At 40.3% G+C, this 14,540-nt stretch overlaps 1 protein-coding gene across 26 annotated transcripts; it reads right to left on the bottom strand.

The window, feature by feature from the left end:
• Window positions 1-250: 250 nt before the first annotated feature.
• LOC127532012 (zinc finger protein OZF-like) lies at window positions 251-14,456 on the bottom strand. 26 transcript variants are annotated; one of them, XM_051942992.1, is made up of 10 exons: window positions 14,098-14,425; window positions 13,365-13,466; window positions 8,907-10,178; window positions 8,323-8,565; window positions 3,612-3,737; window positions 3,132-3,214; window positions 2,899-2,987; window positions 2,567-2,598; window positions 1,832-1,891; window positions 251-399 (listed from the first exon to the last, which is right to left on the bottom strand). In XM_051942992.1, exons 2-4 carry the CDS (start codon window positions 13,380-13,382, stop codon window positions 8,452-8,454), a joined length of 1,404 nt encoding a protein of 467 aa, XP_051798952.1. In that variant the 5' UTR covers window positions 13,383-13,466; window positions 14,098-14,425; the 3' UTR covers window positions 251-399; window positions 1,832-1,891; window positions 2,567-2,598; window positions 2,899-2,987; window positions 3,132-3,214; window positions 3,612-3,737; window positions 8,323-8,451. The 26 variants fall into 26 exon arrangements, 21 of the variants coding, with proteins under 21 accessions (XP_051798952.1, XP_051798953.1, XP_051798955.1 ...); XM_051942993.1 differs by lacking the exon at window positions 1,832-1,891; XM_051942995.1 differs by lacking the exon at window positions 2,567-2,598.
• Window positions 14,457-14,540: the final 84 nt, after the last annotated feature.

Genomic DNA, 14,540 nt, shown 5'->3' with positions numbered 1-14,540 from the left:
ATTCAACCTTTTCAAAACGCTTTTTGTAATACGTTTTAGATGCAGTTTGCAGATGTTTCTGAAGATGTGTAGTGAATTCTCCTTGTCAATACATTGAATATATACTCCAAAACATCCCATAAACAGTCTTCTGGTACAGAAACCTTCATCATTCTGAAGGAATTATTTGGTAAATGTTAGACTTTATACTTTATCAGCAGCAATACTTTCTTTCAACACAAAATCAAAAACAAAGAAAATAAAAACAGGATTTTGAACAGTGTGCTTTATTGCAAAATAACAAAATTCATGAACAGCAGGTTTCAGGCGTGGTCGTCATTGTGAACGAGGTCCTCCTTTTCCTCTTCCTCCTCCTTTTCCTCCTCCTCCTCCAGGGCAGTGTGATCCATCAAGACTTTCCTGTATATAAAAGCATTAAATATTATCATGGTTTGTATCCATGTTTTCAGTCCTTTTATGTGCTGGCAGCAACAGAATGTTTGACAATAGGCAAATCTGTATTGGAGAATTTCCAACAATAATAAGGAATGCCGAGGTAAATATTATAGTAACTGCATTAATGCAATAAATAAAAATAATCTTTCATCCTGTGTACAGTCAAATGTTGGATACACACACACACATGTAAATTGGCTGGAAGAAGCGTCTCCTATTAACCGAAGCATTTACTGACAATTCTCCACAAGAAAAACAGATTCTCAGCTGAGGATCTTTATCTGATGTTGTACGTGCAAACCTGATGAGCTTTATGTCACTAAAGCCACTGAACAAAACCGTGAAGATACAGTTTCTCATACTGTTCTCATTGTGTTGTCATAGAAACCCAACGTGTATTTAGTTGGTGATGCAGAAATCACATCAATATATTTTTTTATGTTTGGTCCTGATTTGGTGCCAAAAATCTACTGGTATATATTACCAAGAATATTGAATCAATGACATTAATTTCACCTTGATTTGACCGATAACTAAAGTGATCGCTCAGAAATGTTCATCATGTCTTCTTGTTATTATAGTAGTTTAAAGCTCTTTTATTCAGACATAAAATGAACAGACAGATCTTGATTATCTTGACAGTTTCAGTGAAAATGTTCAAGATCTGTCTATTCATTTTATGTGTGAACAAAAGAACTCAAAGCGACTGAACTACAGTGACTTCCTGCATTATCAGACCACCCCTGACCAAAGTGCACTTCTTCAATATAACGTCTCAATACATGAAGTTTAAAGTTTAACAGCTGTAATGAGCAGCAGCCAGTTCAAAAAGGCGTCTACATTGATGGGTAAAATAAATTCTTCACGCACGTTTAACAGCTTTCTACCAGCATTCCTGTCTTGCATCATTTGCAGTAGCTGCTTTCCACCATCATCATTTTTCATATTCCTTGTAGCTATCAACTATAACAACCAGTTGACTGAAGCAGCTGGTCCATGAGACGTCCATTTGGTGTTAACACCCCCCCTTTTTGTGACTCACAGGATCTGAAGTAGAAAGTCTGAGTTAACAAAGAAACCTGACAACCACCATTAACTCTGACTGAGGCTTTAGTTTTTGTCGAGCCGGTGTACACAAAGTAAGCCTGTTTATACTGAACTTGCTTCATAGCAGCCCTCAGAGGAACAAAGTTAGATTTTTGGTGCCATGAAAATGTGAGCCACATTTCTAGATATTAGCCATTAAATATTGTCAGCACAAACTGTAGAGTGACTAGGTTTTTCCTAGAACTAATCCTCTGTCACAGAATCCTGTAACATGACACAATGCTGACATTTCTTATTGCTGGGGGGCTTATTATTGAATAAAATCATCTACAAGGCTATATGTATGTACCTCAGTTGCTAAACTCTGAAAGCAAGACAGGGGCTCCCAGAATTCTTCCATTTAATTCTGCTGTTTTAAATGAGATGAAAATAAGATACTATTAAAAATAAAGCAATATACTATTCATACTTACATGTAATTGTGTAATTATGTAGTGCCCTGCCACAATAAATAAGTTCATCAAATTGGTCATCATAAAACAATACAGCACATCATAAAAGGATCTCAGAAGAAACAGCTTGCAGTTACCACATTTTACTTGTGCAAACAAAAGTGTTTCAATTGCACCAGCAAACTTTTTTGTACCTGCTGTCCAAAGTCTTCATCACATAGCCACATGATCACAACTGAGGCTGGATGGAGAAACAGAACACCTCTAAAGAGAAATGCCCGGCCAAGCTCCAAGTTTCTCATCAGACCTAAGGTTATATAGCATTGCTTCCCTCCCACTGTTAAGTCTTTGACTTCACACTGTGTTGTGTGTTACCTGTCAATAAATCATTTTACTTCATTTAAATTCATTTTTACAAATACTTGAAGTTGTCTGTGACTTAATCTAATACAATGTTGCTCTTTCACAGAGAGTAGAAAGATGAAAAACCTACAAGGATGTCTTACATAACACGATGTCATCTAGAATCTGCCTGTGCAACACCCTGCATTTGTTGTGGACTGCCAGTGCTGACTATTTACCAAATCTGTCCTCTCACTGCAAAAGTAGACAAGACATTATTTGACATTTACCATGTTGTGCAGGGACGCCACTGAAGAAGCACCTGTAACACAACACATTGTTGTTGTTGGCCTTGTTAATATATATATTTTTAAAATATGATCACGCATACTGTACACAAACACTGTATGCATTAAGATGAATAAAATTACTATACATGTACAACAGCATCATTCATTGAAGTGTAAACAATAACAGTCTGGTGAAATAAAAGAATATTAGCATTAGATTTTTTGTTAAATGGCCAAATTCTGGTACCTCCACAAAGTAGCATTCATTTCCTTTTGTTAACTGCCTATATTTACTAACTCTACAATATCAGCCAGCCAGTCAGTCAATTTACCATGTCTAAGGGAAATATTAACATCAGATCCAATGTGGGATAGTACTCCTTGTGCTGCAGAGTGACCACCTGACCCAGATGATAGGTTTCTAGAACAACTGCAAATGAAAGTAGAAAGACTAAGTCCTTACACTGTTGGAAGAATTTTGTTCAAATCTAACACAAATAACTCTGCACTTTAAATACTATAGATTGGCTCATTAGAAAATAAAAAGCTGTTTGCTGAAACTTACTTTGTCTTCTGTCCTTCTAATGATCTTTGAAAAAGGAAAGCTCCCTGTATTGGATCTCTCGGTGCACTCATCACATTGTTCTCCTAAATAGATCAAAATTAGAACAGTTGAGAGGTACTGTTGTGAGTCAATGTCAACACTCATGATTTGTTCACGTTGACCATTGTTTTGATGCCATTTAACAGAGGGGACTAGAGCAACACTGTAACAGGCTTGATTTTCTTTTTATGCACGGCCTTATAGTAGTACATGACCAAACCCTCACTGAATGATTCAGACACCTTAACAGCAATGTAATGTGGTATGGAAACTCAATAGAATCTAACTGTACAATACATCCAAATGGAAACAAATGACAAATGACACTGCAACAATGTCTCAGTATTGAAATAATACAAACATTGCTCTATAAGATAACTTTCACTGACTCAGCAAATAGTCAGACATAATAGGATTGACATTAAAACATGTACTACATACCTGTAGTTTGACCTTTTCTTTTACCTCCTCTGTTTGGGCTCTTGCTCCCAGCCTTGCTTCCTTGAACTATGTTCACATGTCCCACCATGTGACTTGCAGGCTCTTTTCCAGCAGCTACACCTGAAGCTTTTTTAGAGTTTTTTAGATATAGTGTCAAAAATATATATTATTAATTTAAGGTAACCCTAATTTCAAATCCAAAACATCTCTGTAGATTTGAGAAATCTTGTATGTTATGAACCCCAGCAGAAAATGAACTGCCTTTCTGTAGCAGAGCTCCAGTCAACGTCGTCTTGACAAGTAATTCTTGTGTTCAAAACCGAAGTACTTCAGCTAGTAAATACTATGTAAGGCTTGATTAAAGATAATACTACACTTGTTTTTTATGAATCAGTACATGCCCTGTTCAGTTTCACTCAGAAATGTCCAGTCTGTCTTCTTTCACCCTTTCCACATCATAGCATAAAGACTCTGCATAGTTCAAAGTGGCACCAAATCCATGTCATGTTTGGGTCGTATGTTGGCCTTTAACTTTGAGCAGGTGTGTTATTATTTACAGTGTTTATGGTAGAATGTGGCCGTTTTAATGGCAGATCACATGGAAGTAACATGAGCCAGTTTGAAATAGTGAGTTATGCAGAAGAACATAAAGAAGAAATCCAAAGTTTTTAATCAGTAAATATGTTAGATTATATTTTTAATCTATTTTGTGTACTTGTTGATGAAAAACGTTTCATAAAAGAAACTTTAATAATGTTTTCTTTTAATGTTTTAACCCTCCTGTTGTCCTCATTGACAGGCACCAAAAAACATTGTTTCCTCGTCTAAAATAAATTCAAAAAATTCAGCAAAGAAAATTTCCCAAATTTCTGAAAATTTGCAAAACCTTCAGGAAGAAAATTCCAGTAATTTCTTAAAAGTTTTCTTTTCAAAAAATCCCCCAAATTTGGCAAGAAAATTGTTGTAAATATTTTGCAAAAAAATGAGTAAAAATCTTCAAAAAATGAGTAAAAATCTTCCAAAAAATCCTCAAAATATCTAAAGTGATTACATACATGTAAGTAAAACTTCTAATATTTTCTTTAAGAAAATTCACATAAAAATCAACCAAAATCCAGTGAATTTCATTGGATTATGTTGATTTTTTTGTGAATGTTCTTTAGAAATATTAACTTTTTATTTCCACCTAAAAATGTTCAAAGATTTCCCAGAAATGTTGAAAAAGTGGACATCAGAAGTTTCACTGTGAAAATCTATTTTTTTCCCCCACATTTTCAAACTTTAAAATGAGTCAATTGTGACCCACAGGACAGGGTTAATTAGTCATGTGAGAAGCTGAGTATAAGTTAATTTTTTATTATATGAAGTTAAAATATATTTTTTTGTGGTTTTCTAATTCTCCAGGATTAAGGACTGTGTAGAGACCATAGACTGTATATATAGTGGACGTAGCATCTGGCTCCAGAATTGAAGCCAACCCGGAAGTGTCAAAAACTTGCAATATCACGCCGTCCGCGAGGGTTGGCTCCAAAAAGCTTTTTCTCCATAGACCCCAATTCATTTTTGGAAAAAATAAAATTTGATAGACTGATTTTCTACAGCTCAGGATTTTTTTCCCGTTAGTTTTCACGGTCAAAATGAGAGATCAGGTGGCCGATCTTAAAATAAATCAATACTGAATTTTAAATAAATCGTTAAAGTTGGTGGAGCCAGGGGGCGTGGCTATACTTGATAGACAGCAACAGAAGCCTCTGCGGTAAAATGTGGGTGGGATAAGAGAGTCCTCAGCCAATCCTGCCCCAAGTTGCTCTCAGGTCCAGTCTGTTTGATGACGCTTTTTACGTCACTGGCTCCAAAAAATCCAAAACGGCGACCAGGAAGTAGCAAAATCCGGGCTTCATTTTCTCGGCGTTGAAACCAACGGGTGACGTCACGGTTAGTTTACGCCTGTTAGAGACCTCTAGGGGGCAGTAACCAGCACCTACTATGATGTTCTCCACTAGCTTGAAGCAGAGGGATTCCTCAGCATGGCCACATGAACACACCAAGGCTTCGTCCCAAACCGCCCCCTACACACTCCCCCTCCACTACCGAGTGTCACTCCAAAAGAAGTCACACTCGCAGCTGTGGAGGGCACTTTAATTGAAGGGGAGGGTATAAATACGATCGTCAGGAATGGGACGCCCTGTCGCCTCACCGGAAAACGGAAGACGTCATCGCCATGGTAACACAAAGACGCCTACTGTGCATGGCTGTAGCGCTGTGGCACAGGTTGCAGACAATGATGTAGGGGCTACATTCTGCTTCAAATAATTTGAAGTCATCCCACATGTTTTCCAATTCTATTATCTGGCATTTCAAATCCAACAAATGAATGAATAAATGAATTCTGTCAGTTCCGTTCAAATTTTAAGGTGTCAGGGGGTGCACAATTAAATCAAACGTCAGCAGAGAAGATTTGTTTCTTTTGTTTTATCTTTTTCCATCACTCTTTTTGTGATGTTCTGTCAGTGTGAAAAAGGCGTGGGAGAAATAATGGACGCATGTGGAACTTACATCGAGATGTTGTTTCCTCCTCCATTTCGACGTTGCACTTCCTGACAAAGTTGTCCAGAGTGAGCATCGATGCAGACTCGCTATTTAAGGGCTGAACAGTCCACTCCCCCTGCGCACGACGCGGTTTGGGACGGCCCTTAATATGGAGGACCCTCCGGGGGAACGCACAAACGGAGGGGTAGTGTGTAGGGATAGTGTGTAGGGGGCGGTTTGGGATTCAGCCGTAGTGTGTAGGGATAGTGTGTAAGGGGCGGTTTGGGATTCAGCCCTATTGTGTTTCTGCCACGCCTGCAGGATGACCTTCATACTTGTGGCAGTGGTTGGACAATCATCCAATCAGAACACAGAGCCACATGACACCCAACCAGCTGTGGGTGCTGGGTCGTACACATCACCCAATTCCTGGAGCAGAAAACACAGAGCTACATGCAAATACAATGTGATTTGAAGCAAAACATTGATTCTTGTGTTTTAACAATATTAGAGGGCAAGAAAAGTGAACAGAGAGTCAGAAGTCCCTCACTGGAAGACAATTTCTGACAAGAAAAACCTCCAGCAAGAAGTCAAAGGATGCTTTTCCTCACATTAAGTCTCTTCCTTACTGGAGCCGCTGAGAACTTGGACATTGCTGCGTAATTTCTACTGAGAAACTGTTCCAAACAAGAACATGAGTGTTGTTTCCAGAGCAGTTGTGGCCTGTGTTAGGACCATCTGAAAGACAACGTTACAACTGCAACAATGGAGCACTGATGCTGGAATCAGAGATTGAGGTTTTTCAACAGTGGAACTCCGTTTCAAAAAACTTTTTTAAATCATAAACTATGGATATTTCTAATGGTATCTATGAAATATTAGCTCAGTATGTCAGATACTTTCTTAGAGGTTTTTCAGTGGACTGTAGATCCAGTTTCACTCATTTTTATTTTCTCACATTGAAATTTGAGGCTGTTTGAAGATGAATATCCCAAGAGCAATTCTAGATAAAAGCCTGAAACCTTCACTTGTTTGTCTTGTTAACATCAGCAGATCAGATTGCTGTTAAATACAGCAGTGGAAAAAAGTTTTTGGACATCCCATACATTTGTGAAATACTGGTCTTTAAGAGTCATTTATTTTAGTACAATCAAAAACTAAACACATCCAAAAAAAATACATTAAAAACTGAAAATTGACTAGTTCCATAAAATGAGAAATTTGGTAGAATTTAGTTTTGTTAGTTTTCCTTGTAAACAACAAACCAAATAAATATCATTAACCACGCCTGACGAACGTCAGTGGGGTTACTGCATTCGCTTCGGTACGTGGCTGGCTGGCTGGGTAAGTATGTATGTATGTAGGTATGTGGCGAGGTATGTCCGGTCAGATATCTCTGCAAGTGCTGAAGTGAGGATAATCAAACTTTACACTGAAGATTAGTCTAAGGTCCCCTGCTCACTTGTGGAGTTACAGGTCAGCAGATCAAGTAGGAAGGGATATATGTAGCATGATCAAAACTGATACATATTGCATCATTTGTATAGGGAGGACAGGATTTTCGCCAGTAGAGGGCGTGGTTCTGGCCTCTACTGAGGGCTCGTCGAGTTTGTGTCTTTCTGATGCAGCCACACCCTTAGAAACACACACAAAAAAAGACTTAAATATTTCATGATAATCTTTAAGATGTGTAAAAATTTTCAGGGTGCCTGAAAACTTTTATCCCTCACTTTATCTGTCAAAGCATGAAAATGTGCCGTTATAAAAACGCCACCATCTCCAGACACATATATGTGGTCATGGTTCCATGATGCCAATGTCATGCTAATGACTGGATGCAGCTAATTTACAAAGAAATTTTTCTAAACTACATGTCAGCTTTGAAAGATTGGACTTTTCATCCAACACTTCATGTTTTTTATATTTCAACTCATACATAATCAGAGATTAGTTAATCTACTTGTTCAATATTAGAGATTCTTCATAGATAGATAGATAGGGTTAATAAATTCACCCTGCTGCTCACTGCCACCATCCAGACGTCTATCCCTCTACCACTGATAATAACTGAGTAACCACTTTGAATGGTATAATTAATTTACCAGTCACGTCTGTTAACGACAGCTTTCCTCTTAATGGATTTTGCAACGAAGCAACGAAGACACTAAACGAGAAATTAGACCTGAATTCTGTGAAGCCGGATCTCAAGGACTTTAAGTTTGTGGAGGACTTCATGAACTTTTACTGAACCCTGCATGGACAAATCTTCTTGGCAGAGGTTCAGTCTGTGTCCAGTGTGCATACGCTGGTGTCATTGTAGGGTTCCCTGTTGGCTGGACATTGGTCCAGACTGGTCAAAGCAGCACTGTTCACCATTGGCAGAGTGCTGACAAGTCTGAGGGTTTTGTCCATCTGTTCCGTTCTGCTTGGAAAACAAACACACAGAGAACGTCAGTGTTTCCTGCAGCATTGAAGAACTGATGCCTTGCCCGAGATAGACAGCACCCCAAATGACATCTGAAGACACTTTTACCTGCTGGAATTTAACATTCAGTTAACTGATTACGTCAGAATTCCTAATCTAACCTACATCCCCAGATTAACCTGGACCAGATTTCTGTATCAAAACAAATACAGGTTAGACTGAACGATAGCTGATAATGTGTTAACAGAACAAAACATTTTTGAAACAATTTTGCAGCAATATCAAAAATGATCCAATACAGAATTGTGTGTACACTGTGACTCAGACCAATCTTTACATACCTCACTGTGACACTGATTGAATGCTTTCTTTCTGGTGTGGATCTGCTGGTGTTGTTTCAGGGAACCCAAAGTTGTAAAAGTCTTCTTACACTTGTCACATCTGTATGGTCTCTCCCCAGTGTGGACACATTGGTGAACTTTGAGGTTTGCATTGTAGCTGTAGCGTTTCCCACACTGGTCACAAAGGTATGGTTTAACCCCAGTGTGGGTCACTTCATGAGCTTTTAACTGTGAGTAAAGTACAAATGGTTTGCCACAGTGATCACACACATACACATCATGTCCAGTGTGGATGCGTTGGTGACATTTTAAGCTCTGTTGGTGTTTGAAAGATTTTTCACAGGAGTCACAGTGGTACCGCTTTCTACCAGAATGGGGGCATTGATGGATCAACAACCGTTCATGTTGAGTAAATGTTTTCACACACTGATCACAGTTGAATGGTTTAACTCCACTGTGAATGAGTTGATGTCTTCTTAAGTTACTCTTCCGAGTAAAAGCCTTTCCACACTGATCACAGCTGAATGGTTTAACTTCACTGTGAATGAGTTGATGATCTCTTAACCTTGTCTTGTGAGTAAAAGCCTTTCCACACTGATCACAGGCGAACAATTTCGCTCCAATGTGAATGAGTTGATGACTTCGTAACAGAGGCTTGGTAGTAAAAGTCTTTCCACACTGATCACAGCTGAATGGTTTAACTGTACTGTGAATGAGTTGATGTCTTCTTAAGTGATTCTTTTCAGTAAAAGCCTTTCCACACTGATCACAGCTGAATGGTTTAACTCCACTGTGAATGAGTTGATGTCTTCTTAAGTGACTCTTTTCAGTAAAAACATTTCCACACTGATCACAGCTGAATGGTTTAACTCCACTGTGAACGAGTTGATGACCTATTAACATTCTCTTATGAGTAAAAGCCTTTTCACACTGATCACAGCCGAACAATTTCACTCCACTGTGAATGAGTTGATGACTTGTTAGATTACTCTTCTTAGTAAAAGCCTTTCCACACTGATCACAGCTGAATGGCTTAACTCCACTGTGAATGAGTTGATGGCTTTTTAAGTGACTCTTCTTAGTAAAAGCCTTTCCACATTGATCACAGCTGAATGGTTTCTCCACAGTGTGAATACGTTTGTGAATTCTTAGCTTTTTTGTTGTGCCACATTGCTCACAACTGAGTGATTCATCTCTTTTTGCTGTTGTTGCCGAACCATCCTTATCCTCCTCAGAGGTCCGACATCTCACTCCATTGCTGTGTTTACATTTCTGTAGCAAAAGACAAAGATAAAAACAGAGGCAGTGATGGAAGAGCAATCATGAAAAAAATTGAACCTAAAAGTCTCAATTCCATGCAGTTGGACATGAGGCTGAAACAAGATCAAGAATCTGCAGACATGCCAGCAGCTTTGTCATTAGAAACCTAGAAATGTGTCAACAGCACACTCATTTTTTTAGAAAGCAAATCTCGTTTCCAAATCGCGCAAGAGCTTGCGCAATCACGCGATTTCGGAACGAGATTTGCTTTCTAGCGTCCTGAGATTTGGATACAGACCACAACAAACAGTGATCGCCAGGTAATGTGGAGGTTTTCGTTCACTTCTCATCTCTAGTATGTTGTGGGACACTCATTGAGACTATCTGAGGCGGTCAGTGTGGGGCAAAAGCACGTTAGGGCGGACTTTGACACGGGGGGGCCAGCTGCCCCAATACTTTTCGCTAGCCGAGCTGCAAGCTGAGCTGCTAAGCTGCCTGCCTGGCTAAATACTGGAGGTAAGTCGAAAATTAATTTCTCCATCACTTGTTAATTTTTGAGTGTCCCACTGCCCGTGAACGCCTCTAACGAGGCAATAGATTGCACCTGCCAGGTTCTCCCTTCCTCCCTACAGGAGCCAATGGGTGGCAAGGATAGAGGCTTCAAGGCGGTGGAGAGAACTATATACGAGCTGCGGAGGACAACAACGGGGCGCGTCCGGCGGGAGAGAGCGTCCGGCGGAGAGCGTCCGCCTGGAACGAGAGGGCGCCTGGAACGAGAGGGCATCCGGCGGGAGAGCGCGTCCAGAAGGAGAGAGGCGCCTGGAAGGAGAGCCGAAATGGTGTGAGTTAATAATGTGAGCTTGGAAGGAAACTTGGAAGGGGTGGACAAGTGGACGGAGCACGAGCTTGAAAACGGAGGCACTGAGTAACTCCGAGACAAAGCCGAGAGGAAACCAGAATGTTACGACGCAACCCGGTCTCACGGGGATTCGTGAAACTGTCACGTAAGTTTTAGTTTCGGTTTCGTGCGCACCAACACGATTCCGTCATGTTTTTCGTGCCGCTCACCACGAAATGTTTTTCACTGTGGTAATCACATCTGAAAGTGGTTTATAACGGCGGATTCATGACGATCTAAGCTGTCCATCGGCGTATACTGCTTGTGTGATCGCGTTTGCGGCCGCCGGTCGCCGGACATTCTTGAAATTCCTATGCAAATTGGTAAGTGTACCACCGGCTTATGGTTAGGTTATGGTTAGGTTATGTTTAGGGACGATGTCATGCAACATATAGCGTTGGATTCGCCACGGTTTTGCATTAAAATATAATACACACATTCTTTTGAAATACGTTCTGAGTGGCACGAAAAGTCCGCCGTTTAAAATACATTGGTGCGCATTTCGTGGTGAGCGGCACGAAAAACATGACGAAATCGTGTTGGTGCGCACGAAACCGAAACTAAAACTTACGTGACAGTTTCACGAATCCCCGTGAGATCGGGCTGTACGACGCGACATACTCACAGCGGCAGGGCAGTTAGCTCTGCCTCGGGTGCGAGTATCCCTTTGGGGCTTTCCAGTAACGTTCTGGTGTGGCTATATCCCCTGGAGTGGGTTGATAAGAGGCTTCCATACTGGCAGTGGGTCTGTGTCTTGCAGGTGGTTTCCCCCGGACACGAGCCAGGCTGAGGAAGATGAGGGCTGAACCCCGGGACTGCTGAACCGTGTGCTCCGTATCCTACCACCCCTGGAATGACTTAAAGGGTGGACTTTAACAAGGATTTTAGCTTTTAGCAGTTTTTATTGAGACCCTGAAGTTGTGTTTGACTGTTTCCCCTGCTGGCTGCAGGCCCGAGGAGTGTAACGTAGGAGTTTAACCTGTACTGTAGGAGAAGAATTCATTTTGTAATTAAATGATTGTTTGCCACCGGCATCTGGTTTTCTCGCCCTCTGTGTATTACCGTTGCTGACAAGGTGCTCCACCTGATCATTAAGAACCTAGTACAAAACCTTTGCAATATTATGAATCTAGTCATTTTCCATTCCAAATCCAAAAAAAGAAAACACTCGGCGGGTGACACATTTCCTTCTTTGAAGACTGTTTTCTTTCTGTACAGTAGATCTTTAAGCTTCTTAGAAAGCCATGGCTTAGTGTTTGGATATAGTTTAACAGTTTTTTCAGGAATAACACTGGTTTCACAGTCTGTGACCCAGCTGCTCACAACATCAGTCGGTTCATCAATATCAGCTGAGGACTCCTTAAACACGTCCCAGTCAGTAACCTCCAGACATCCCTGCAGAGTGTGACAAACTTTTACTCTGATGTTCTGCACTTTGCCTTGCTTCAGTCATTCCCATGGTGTTGATCTGTGCATGTAATTGTTTGGACAGATAAACGTCAAACCACAGCAATCTGGAAATTGCACCCAAGGATGAACCACACCTGTGGAGGCCCACAAATGTCTTCCTGATGTCTTGGTTGATTTCTTTAGATTTTCTAATGTCATCACACAAGGAAGCAGTGTGTTTGAGGTGTGCCTGAAAATACATCTTAATCTATCAAAAGCTTTCAAAGTCAGGACATCATCATCTTGAAGGTATAGCAATCTTAGTGTATGCAAACTTCTGACTGTGAAGAAAGTAATAAAAATTATTTTTTTTTAAAAAATCTCTCTTTCGTTATTCTGGCATTTAAAGATAATTTTGGTCATCTTAACCGACATAAAACAGGAGAAGCATTGCCAGATTTAATGTCAGATCGTGTAAATTAAAAAAAGGGTTATGTGTCGTTTATACAGTGTAAGTAAACTTCTGGGTTCAACTGTCTGAATTTCTTGAGAAGGAAAAGGCTGGTAAACTCACAATGCTCAAAAGTATTATTCTCTACCAAAGAAAATGCTGCTCTTTATCTTCCTGAACAACTTGCTTGAAAAACAAGACTTTTCTTCTGTTACTTATCTTCATCACCATGTAAGACATTTTCAGAAAGTATGATCAGCAGCTAGTTCAGCCTCAAACAAAGAACAAGCAGCTTCCTAGCAGTCCACCATTATATCCTCAGTACAGCTGCTTCTGCAGAGCTACATCTCTCCAGCCAACGTCACCTGGCTTTGGTCGGCCCATCTAACCAACTGGAGCAACTTTTGACGTTTTAAAGAACAAATGAATGATCATAATGTTACAGTGGTATGTTTCTCACTTTTTGTGAAGAATCCATGTTTCCTCCGTTGTTGAGCTCAGACTAAATGGCTGCCAACATTCCTCTGCTCCTCCGTCAGACTCTCCTCCTCCTGCCAATCACCTGTCACATCAAACGTATCTTCATTAGGATACCACTCTATACACAAGTGTCAGAGTGTCCCATATGTTCATCAGCCAACACAGAGGACACATTTCAACTCAATAGTTCACTTTTAGCTCTTTTCAGTTTCACCTAAAACTGATACCAATGAACTTAAACTGTTAAAAATAAGGAACACAGACAGAAAACAGACATGGAAAAAGAGAATAAAGAGAACATAAAGATGCTACTGCAGGTGATTCAAGACAGGACTGCTGGTAGAAAACTGTTCATGCTGTAAGTTAGTGAATGTATTTTACTGCTCAGTGTTCTGTTTAAAGGCAGCTCTCACTCTCTGTTCTTTGCACTCTCCCATAGTGTCAAGTGTCCTCCCACTTTCAATGACAGGTGATTCTCATTGATGATTTTTCTCACAGTTTCTGCAGTTTCCCCACTTGAAAAAGGATGTTTCATCTACCCAGGGTTTGAGCAGGACTCCACTCATCAATCAGACAGTTGCTTTCTTTCTTTTGCCTCTTTTATTTTGCAGTGGTTCGGGTTATCGTGGCTAATGCTAATGCTAACACATACTGCAGTGGCACACATCGGCAGCTTAAACAGTCTTTTAGAGTCTCCAGAATTCTGCTCTTACCGGCTGCAACCCGGATTTTGGAGATGAAGGCAATCCTGCACAGTTTGCCGCAGATCTTGATGCTTTCCCAACAGAAACTCACGGACACTTTGTTTGAACTCGGTCATTCATTCTCAGTTCCTCCTCAGTGCTGCGTGTGTCCCCTTTTTTGCCGCCGGTGGCAAACCTGCAGCCGCAGATTGTTTCCGCCCCAGCTGAGTGTAGGACCTGTGCGTAAATGCTTCTCCTTTGAGTTTTCAGCTCCTTCCAGTTTGACTTGACACATAGACTGCTTTGCACTCTGTGTCACCTGTACCTTCAGAGCTCTGAATAAAAGAACAAAAGATTTATTGCAAAGAACAAAAAGGTTTTGCCTCCACAGCAGCTTGTTATGAAAATGATTGTATTTGATGATTGAATGTTCTTCTTCATTGTAATACTGTGTGATGTGTGCTAAAAGAGGA

The sequence above is a fragment of the Acanthochromis polyacanthus genome, chromosome 22, assembly GCF_021347895.1.
Source record: "Acanthochromis polyacanthus isolate Apoly-LR-REF ecotype Palm Island chromosome 22, KAUST_Apoly_ChrSc, whole genome shotgun sequence".
NCBI classification, from domain to species: Eukaryota; Metazoa; Chordata; class Actinopteri; family Pomacentridae; genus Acanthochromis; species Acanthochromis polyacanthus.
The sequence above is the reverse complement of the archived record's forward strand: the minus strand, read 5'-3'. Positions and strand labels throughout refer to the sequence as shown.